The 9,109-nt window shown below is 39.2% G+C and overlaps 2 protein-coding genes across 3 annotated transcripts in view; one reads left to right on the top strand and one right to left on the bottom strand.

Moving 5' to 3' along the window:
• The window catches only part of coq8aa (coenzyme Q8A, genome duplicate a), an 18,840-nt gene extending 12,760 nt beyond the window's left edge, over window positions 1-6,080 (top strand). Inside the window, exons 11-17 of the mRNA XM_032542400.1 lie at window positions 1-5; window positions 173-266; window positions 1,481-1,622; window positions 1,988-2,095; window positions 2,227-2,292; window positions 2,637-2,723; window positions 4,112-6,080. The exon at window positions 1-5 is cut by the window's left edge and continues 80 nt beyond it. Coding sequence (XP_032398291.1) covers window positions 1-5; window positions 173-266; window positions 1,481-1,622; window positions 1,988-2,095; window positions 2,227-2,292; window positions 2,637-2,723; window positions 4,112-4,402 — 793 coding nt within the window. The 3' untranslated portion in view covers window positions 4,403-6,080. The remainder of the gene's footprint in view (window positions 6-172; window positions 267-1,480; window positions 1,623-1,987; window positions 2,096-2,226; window positions 2,293-2,636; window positions 2,724-4,111) is intronic.
• Window positions 6,081-8,963: 2,883 nt separating this feature from the next.
• The window catches only part of stum (stum, mechanosensory transduction mediator homolog), a 16,478-nt gene continuing 16,332 nt past the window's right edge, over window positions 8,964-9,109 (bottom strand). For both annotated transcript variants that reach the window (XM_032543504.1, XM_032543505.1), the window contains one exon: window positions 8,964-9,109. This exon is cut by the window's right edge and continues 2,090 nt beyond it. The gene's annotated coding sequence lies outside the window, so the exon portion shown is untranslated.

Raw genomic sequence — 9,109 nt, 5'->3', positions numbered from 1 at the left:
TGAAGGTATACATTAAAAAAAAAAAAAATCGGCATTCTGCATGTCATTTTTCACTTTCTAATTAATATACGAACAACACACATGCACAACTGCACTCAACGTCATCTGCTCCTGTACTCTGTACACCACTGTATACCATACTGTACTGTGTGTGGTGTCTTTCTCTCTGTAGGTCTGTTTCCAGAGCATCTGATAGACGTAATGAGAAGAGAGCTAGCACTAGAGTGTGATTATATCAGAGAAGCTCAGTGTGCAAAGAAATTCAGGTAAGTCTTATGTAGCATACAGTATGTTAAAGTATATTTGACACGGCCCAGAAAGTTAGTTCCCACACTGTTAACTTCCACTGCAACTTTTCTTTCTGTGCAAAGGTTTTAGGCAGGTATGAAAAAATGCTGTAAACTAAGAATACTTTCAAAAATGGAAGTGTTAATAGTTTATTTTCATCAATTAACCAAATTGCAGTGAATGAACAGAAGAGGAATCTAAATCAAATCAATATTTGGTGTGACCGCCCTTTGCCGTTGAGACAGCATCAATTCTTCTAGGTACTCTTGCACACATGTTATTGAAGGAGCTTGGCTGGTACGTTGTTCCAGACATCTTGGAGAACTAACCACAGATCTTCTGTGTAGACTTCCTCAAATCCATTTGTCTCTTTGTGTAATCCCAGACACACTGGATGATGTTGAGATCAGGGCTCTGTGGGGACCATGTCATCACTTCCAGGGCAATTTGTTCTTCTTTACACTGAAGATAGTTGTTATTGACTTTGGCTGTATGTCCTGCTCTGGCCAGACTTCTCCTGACAGTAGAGGGGTGTACCTGGTTCCCACTGCTTTCTGCCACTTCTGACCTGATGTCACTGCTGGACATCTTTTGAGTTCGAAGGGAATTAAGCTTGATGAGTTTTTCACAACTTTTTGCAAGTGTACGAAGAAGAATTGATGCTGGTTTGAAGGCAAAGGGTAGTAACACCAAATATTGATGCGATTTAGATTTTTTTTCCGCTCACTTTGCATTTTGTAAATTGATGAAAACAATAATTTATATTTTTGAAAGCATTCTTAGTTTACAGCATTTTTTCACATCAGAAAAAAAGACTTTTGCACAGTACTGTACATTTAGTTGTAACTGCTGAAAATATGACTGCTTTTAGGAATTTAGATTTTTTTATGTTAATTTAATTTAATTAATTATAATTGCAATGGATGTGGAGCAGGCCAAAAGCACTGCCTTAACTGCATGTTTGCAAAGCAGTACAGCTGTAGAGAAACTAATGTTACACTTTAATTACAAAGACAGGTTCAAATCTACAGGTTCATCACTAGCTTATTCCATTGCCTTGTTAAAGTTTCATCTCTTTGGTTCAAAGTCGGAAAACAGCTACATGTGCGTGCGTGCATGCGTGCGTGTGTTCTATATGGACTACCTGCCTACTTTAGCTGGATTTATGTGTCTCTGTGTCTGTCTGAACCAGAGAGCTATTGAAGGACCATCCGTTCTTCTATGTACCAGAGGTGATAGAGGAGCTGTGCAGTAGCCATGTCCTGACCACAGAACTTGTCCCTGGGTTTCCCTTGGACCAGGCGGAGAACCTCACACAGGAGCTGAAGAACGAGGTAGAGATTTTCAAACCAGACAGACAGAAGGGGTGTATTAAATATTAAGACAGTGAGTTTTAATAAACAATCTCCAATAATGTGGATACAATGACTAAGTGGGGAAAGGCAAATAAAACAGCCAGTAGTTTCAGAAAATGACATCACTTTACTGTAATGCAGCCTTTAAAACCCGGAAAAGACAACACTAATGTTACAATATCCATTATCTGAGACAAAATCTAGTCTCATATATCAATGTCGATATACGTTTCCCAGCCCTACCCACCCGTTTCCACTTTTACCCCATTTTTGCCCCCTCTCCTTTCATTTCCTCCCACAAGTCCCTGTTATCCCTCACATCCTCATGTTGGTTTCTGTCTCAGATCTGTGAGAACATCTTGGTGTTGTGCCTCAGAGAGCTGCTTGAGTTCAGGTACATGCAGACTGACCCAAACTGGTCCAACTTTTTCTATGATCCTCAGACACACAGGGTGAGTCTGTCCAAATGCTAAATACTACCGTTACGATAGTTACCTCCTATTACAGTTAATAATATTAGGGGATTGACAGTGAGATTTAAGAGTGATGAAATTTACAAGTGATCAATGGATTGTGTCTCCAGGTGGCGCTGTTGGACTTTGGAGCCACAAGAGGATTCGATCAGAGTTTCACAGATGCCTACATAGAAGTAAGATCTGTCAGCCTCATTCTTACTTTTCTTTACCTTTTTTATTTTTAACCGTAATTCATAGACCATATAATATTCTAGATCAACATAAAGCTTCAGTTACTGTACACTACCCTTGCTGTTTGTTTAGATTTTATGCAGAAAAGACATTTTGCCATTTGTACTCTGGAATAATTTTCAGTAAGTAAATAAATTCGTAAACTATCTTACTTGCATAAAAGTCATGTACGAACTAAAAATACTTCAATTATACAGATTTTGTTTTGCCATGTATACAATATTATAACGGAGATGGAGAGAAAGACGTGATGGTGGTAACAATTATAACCTGTTTGTGATTGTAGGTGATCCGTTCAGCTGCTGAGGGCGACAGAGAGGGAGTTCTGAAGAAATCTATCGAGATGAAGTTCCTGACTGGGTATGAGTCCAAGGTAAATCTCTCTTTAGCGGACTGCCTGTCTGAATATTCTGCATCACAAACCATTTTGCCACTGGAGAAATGGGTCATAGTAGTCCCAAACTCAAAAACAAATACATCAGGGGTTGTAGTAAAAGCAACATATGCAGCGATAGATGTAGATGATGTAGATTTGGAAGTTGTTTGATCAGTTGTTAGATGCAGATTTCACTTAAAAATTTCAGCCGTCTTTGTCTGAAATAAAGTTTGTTGGTTCTGCTACACAAGTAAGTAAAACCAATCTGAGAACATTTGATTCTGCACCAAATACTCCTATTTTATAAAAGTGACCCATGTTACTCTACAACAGGAAAGGGCAACATTGATGATAGAGAGGGCCACAAAGATGTTATCCTCACTACCTGAGGGCCAGATAGTGACAGTGCACGTCCACCAGTACTGTACTGTAATCTTTATCATTCAATTAGCCAAGTGTTGCTACTAAATTAATAAAAACAACAAAATATATTGGTAATCATATCAATGTAACCTGCATCTCTATTTTTCATATTCAAATGCACTTATTAATGCTTCTATTCATTGAATGAACTTGACACAGAAACCAGACATCCACATTGCTGAATGATATGCAAATATTTCAGTGCAATGACAAAAACCATCGTTCAATAATGGTACAACAATTTTTTCGTTTTTAAAAAGTTCCACAGTCTACTGCTAAGCTACATTTAAATGACTATCGCTTACTTCTGCACATCTCCAACGGTAGTCTGCTGCTTAACTGCTGATCATTTACCGTTGATCCACATCACACTTTTCAGTCCGTTAACCTTTTCATATTAACGATTAATTTGCTGTTAATCTTCTTTGCACGTTTCCATTTTTGCACTTACACACCATACTATGATTCACGCATACTATTTATCACGTTAAAAATCATCCTTGCCCTTTGTAGTGTCATGCAGGCTCTGGCAGCTACGATGTAACGTTATGTCATATTTGTCTTTTTGCGTGGGGTTTTAATGGCGACTCAAGTTGAAAGGCACACTAAGCACATAGGTATGCCTTTGAATTCTGTAAAAAGATAATCTGTTTCCCATCTTGGTCTGTTTTTCTTTTTTGGCCGCTCATGTTGCTATTTGCGCCGTGGATCATCACTGCTCGGCAAAACACTTGTATTTCAAGGGAGCACCCTCTAATGGCGGACAGTATAATTACAGTTGGAATGTAATGGGCCGCTTGCTCCAAACACCTGTGAAACCAACAATTTATTGATATTTGGAAATTGATTTGCGGGCCACACTGAGTGAGAATAAGGGTCGCCAGTTGCCCATCCCTGCTCTACAGCATGGTCATTAGTGGTAACTAAGTGTGCAGTATGTTTTTTTTCCTTTCTTTGTCCAGGCAATGATAATTGCCCATGTGGATGCGGTGATGATCCTTGGTGAGGCCTTCGCCTCCACAGACACATTTGAATTTGGCTCCCAGTCCACCACGAAGAGAATCCACAACCTCATCCCTGTGATGCTCAAACACCGGCTCACCCCCCCTCCCGAGGAGACGTACTCACTCCACCGTAAGATGGGCGGCTCGTTCCTTATCTGCTCCCGGCTGAATGCTAAGCTGCAATGTAAGGACATGTTCCAAAAAGCATATCAGAAGTACTGGGAAGGCCGCACACCACCCTCTGACTAAGCCTTAGCCAATCCAAAGTATCAGGCGATTTGATGGACAGATCCTGGGGCCAATGGCAAAGTGCAAGCCAGTGGTGACACACACAACAGCAAAGCAGATGTCCTTAAATAGTCATCGAGCACGAGCTGATCTTTCCCATTTTGGGAACCTCACTACGATGATTCTTTTTCAAAGGCACTTGTATGTACTTACAGCCATCATTTCTTTGTTTGAGAGGGAGCAGCAACATGGCGTCTGGAGTGCATCATAACAAAACTCTATCTATGGCCCTGAGAGGACGGACTGAAAAGGCTGAGGTGGATGGAAGAAGAGAGACAGCCTTGCATAAAGTAGTTCAGCTGTAACATGTAACATGTGAAAAGGTTGGAAATGAATCTCTCTCCTGATGTTTTCAAGATTAGTATTGCGTTTTCTTTTGTTTTGCATTGCTGTGTTTTATTGATCTTTTGGAAAATCCAACCAACTGTACTAACTTTATGTAATGGTATGGGTGAAAACATGGAAAATTTACTGAAAAATATAAATGTAAACATATAGTCACGTAATAATGGAATTGAATACAGTATATGGGCTGTATGAGTCACAGTATTGGCCAGGATGTCCGGGAAGTTTGATTAGATTGTATTTCTGAATATAAATAACGAGGATTGGTCTAAATGTAGACCGCAAAATAAATGTAGCAGTTTGGATTAGAAGAAAATAGTTTAGCTTGTAGATGTTGACAAGCTGTCAAGTTCAGTTTGACGTATTCATTTGTAGAAAATGTGACAAACTAGAATTTGTCAGCATTTACACACAAGAAAGGCTGACTTTTAACTTGTGTGTATTTTCTGTATCTGTGTAGCAATTCAGATATCAGTTACTGTTAGCTGTATAGCTTTTAGCTTTTTAGGGAGACATTCTATTAGCAGAATTTTGATTCAAACCATCAGTCTGTTTCAAGTGACATTTAATATAACTTTCAGGATATGTAAATGTTATATGAACCTTGGGTTGAAGCGTGATTTTACTCCGTTTGGGTCTGGGGATGAAAGTCTATAGAGCTTCAGCTGTACGTTTTATATCCCATCTGATGATTTGTCTTCAACCAATGTCCATTTGGGATTTAGCTTGGGAATTCCAGTTGATTGTCAACATGTTAGCATTATAGCTCAGATTTAGTTTTTTTTTCTTCCAAAGCATGATTTAACGGTTTGTGAAAACATATAGAAATGAAACCATATTGATCCATGTTGCTCGCTTTAAGAAGTCCGACAGAAAGCTACAGTACATGGACCTGTGCTTAGTGATGAATGTTAATGAACTACCTGGATGGAAGAAGCTCATCTTGATATCGCGCAAGCTCAGCTCGTGGGCACACCTTGTTTTCACAAGTGTGTAATCTCTTCACGCCTTCTCGGGTGTTAAATCCTCCGTCACCTGGCTGGTGTGCGACTGTCAAACTTTGCTCTGCTGTGTGAATACAGTTAAAATGGTCTATGGTGTAAAGTTAAAAAAATGAAGAAAAAAAAAAAAATAATCTGTTGCACAAGGTGCCTGTAGTTTCCAGTGGAAAATCTCAACTTTATATTTCATATCAGAACTCAGTGAAAAGATGGTTTAAATGTTCTATTCAAACTACAAGTTGTGATAAAAATGTTGTATGAAAAGAGTAAATGTTTGATCCATGGTATACTTGGGGGGTGTGGGTGTGGGTGTGTTCTTAATGTTTAAAACATTTAAAAGGACTGCAGCTCTTTGAAGAAAGATGTTAACCATTCTTCAAATCGCGTGTCAGTGAAGTTGGGAAAAACTGATCTCAATGTGTATATATAACACAGATTTTGTTCAAGTATCCTGTACTGTAGGTGAAGAGGTTGTAACGTGTGTTTAGACTAGAGAAAAAACAGAAAATACAGTAGGGGGAGGCTGAGAGAGGGCCTGTCTTCCTTATTTAGAAATGTCTTGGCCAGCAATAGGGGGAATTGGAAGAGAGCCTGGGAAATGCTCGCGCACACACACACACACACACACACACACACACACACACACACACACACACACCACCACATCCACACACACACACACACACACACACACACACACACAATATCAGTACTCATGCACAGGAAAGTAAAGTTTCTCGGAGTACACCTTTTTATGTATGATACTTTTTGCATATTAACACATTTTACTCCAGTCTGTTGTCTTTCAGTGTCAGGCTACTGTGATTCACCTCAGTGTCCAGCACAGGGTGCTGTTGTTTCATGTAGACTGAAGCTCCATCAGTTCTGAAAATACTGACATAACCATAAGAAGAACAAAACAGCATCAGCCTAAGGCAAGCCAGATAATTCAATGAAACTCAGCTGGCTGTAAGAGTGTAATTTCTGCTTTATTAAACAATTTCTGGTAAGCAGAGTTGTAAGTGAAATGATTGCACAAAGCAACAGTGGACATTAGGTGCTTATTGAATTGATATATAATGTTGATAGCTTGAGTCTAAAAACTAGAGCTGCAGGACGTGTGTTTATCTACCTGAAACACGTCCGGGTAAAACTACATGTTTGAGGCTGAATTGGCTGCCAACTTCCTAATCTAGAGCATTAATGAAATGTATTTTTTACTGCAAGGATTTAATGTTCTTATGGAAGCATGAGCTTGCCATGAGATTCGTGCAATTTCATTAATTCCAGTCAAATACCATCTGCGGTTTTCCCAGAATACATTTTCTAAAACTGTTATCTAGGAACCACATTTGACTCTCATCCAGATCTCAGAGAGTATCTAAACCATGAGGTCAGGACCCAAGCTAGTTTAAAAGGGCCTTTCTTGTAAATATATCGTGTAATTAGAATATCGGTAGGCTATAATGAGGCTGGGATGGTGACTGCAGTTTGGGTCCCGGGTGGGAAAGGGTTTCTATCCAGTGTTGTCGCTGCATTACCTCTTGAGCTAAATGTGTTTTGACAGTGCAACTTGCTGAGCCGAGATGGAAACAACTCAACTTTGGTTGTGTTTACACTACAGAGAGGATGGAGGGAGTGTTAGCGGCGATGTGCACAAAGAGCGAGCACGGAGAAATCCTTATGTGGCGAGAGAGGACACAATCCTTAAAGGCAAACACTTTCACAACACTTGAAGTGGCTTTACGTAACTCTCAGTTTGTGTTGAGTCTAGCAGCCGCTTTGGACAAAAGCGACAGTGTTTTTACCACACCTAAAGATCTTTTCTTTACCGGGCTTTATTGCCCACTGTAGATTACTGAGTTAGTGCTCCTGGGAGGTCTTACAGTTGGGATGAATATATTGCTTAGAAAGAAAAACATTAATTTACGTTATATGATAGTATGTTACAGAGTCATTGTTGCATTTGTGTTGCATATGGTAACAGCCTACTTTGGATGAGCTAAACCGGGGATCACTGTCACTGTGCAACGAGCCAAAGCATTTAGCAACGGACGTAATAACCATAATAATAATAATAATGAAACCCAAGGACGCTTTATACAGGTACAAGGGGCCACAAGGGAAAATAAAATAGTAGGCCACCACAAACTAAAAGGAAACACATCTGCGCTAAATGGAAGGGGGGGGGGAATTTTAAGTCGGCCACTGACTAGGCCTGCACAATTTGGGGAAAATTATGAATCACCCTTTTTACCTTAGAAATTATATCATGATTCTCTGCCAAGTATTTTTGACAATGACAAAACAAAACAAATTGGCAGTAGCAAGCATGCTACCTGTAGCACATTGTGCATCACCACTAGCCTGTAAACATAGAGGCTTCAATGAAGAGAAGGGAGAGCGCTTTTCAACCTATTTTATACAGTGTATGTTTAAAACTCACAGTAGAAAGTAGTAGCGTTTGTGATGCAGTTGGCTCATAAAAGTAAAGGATAATCAAAGTCATTAAAAAAAAAGTGTTGTTCTGAATATTGAGTACAGCCCCTTCAACAAAAAAAAATGTTGTGTCATGTACCCTGCAAACAAGAATAAAGTTATGACATCTCATTCCAAACTACATATGTCAACCACGTGGTGACGCCACATGAAAAGTCAGAGCACAGCAGTCAATTCAGCAGTTATTTCAGTTTTCAGACGAATTGGTCGACAAAAGGACATTTTTCGTGTGGCAATTTTTTTTTGATTAAACAGATGAATCTGTCAATGATGCTTGAGAGACAATGAAATGCTCTCCATGCTCACTCTATGTTCTGAATGAGCAATTAGTTTGAAAAGCAAACTGCCAAAAAGTGAATTTAGAGCTAATTTTATAACAAAATAAAAATGTCAAACATACCACAGCTAGCACAACTTTTGACAGTTGTCATGTAGTCTGTAGCCATATTCAGAAGTGTATGTTGTTGTTAATGAGTCTGATGAATTTACACATCATTCCATTGCATTAGAAATGTGCCGACATTGAATCCTGCTCAAGGCTTTTTATGGGATTTTGCTGTGAAAAACCATAACTGCTACAACAATTCCTCAATTTCAGCAGATAATCTGCCCATGAACCCCCTTAAAATACTGATTGACAAAAAAATCCAGAAACACGCACAATTCAGTCACAAGTATTCAGTGATTATAACCTTTTTTTTTTAATTGCAAGTCACCTCAAACGACTTCAAATAAAACCAATGTTCCAAAGTCACAGAATAAAGCTCTAATCGTGTGTGTGTGTGTGTGTGTGTGTGTGTGTGTGTGTGTGTGTGTGTGTGTG

This window comes from Etheostoma spectabile, chromosome 18, assembly GCF_008692095.1.
Source record: "Etheostoma spectabile isolate EspeVRDwgs_2016 chromosome 18, UIUC_Espe_1.0, whole genome shotgun sequence".
Taxonomy (NCBI): domain Eukaryota; kingdom Metazoa; phylum Chordata; class Actinopteri; order Perciformes; family Percidae; genus Etheostoma; species Etheostoma spectabile.
This window is presented reverse-complemented; position numbering and strand designations above follow the sequence as displayed.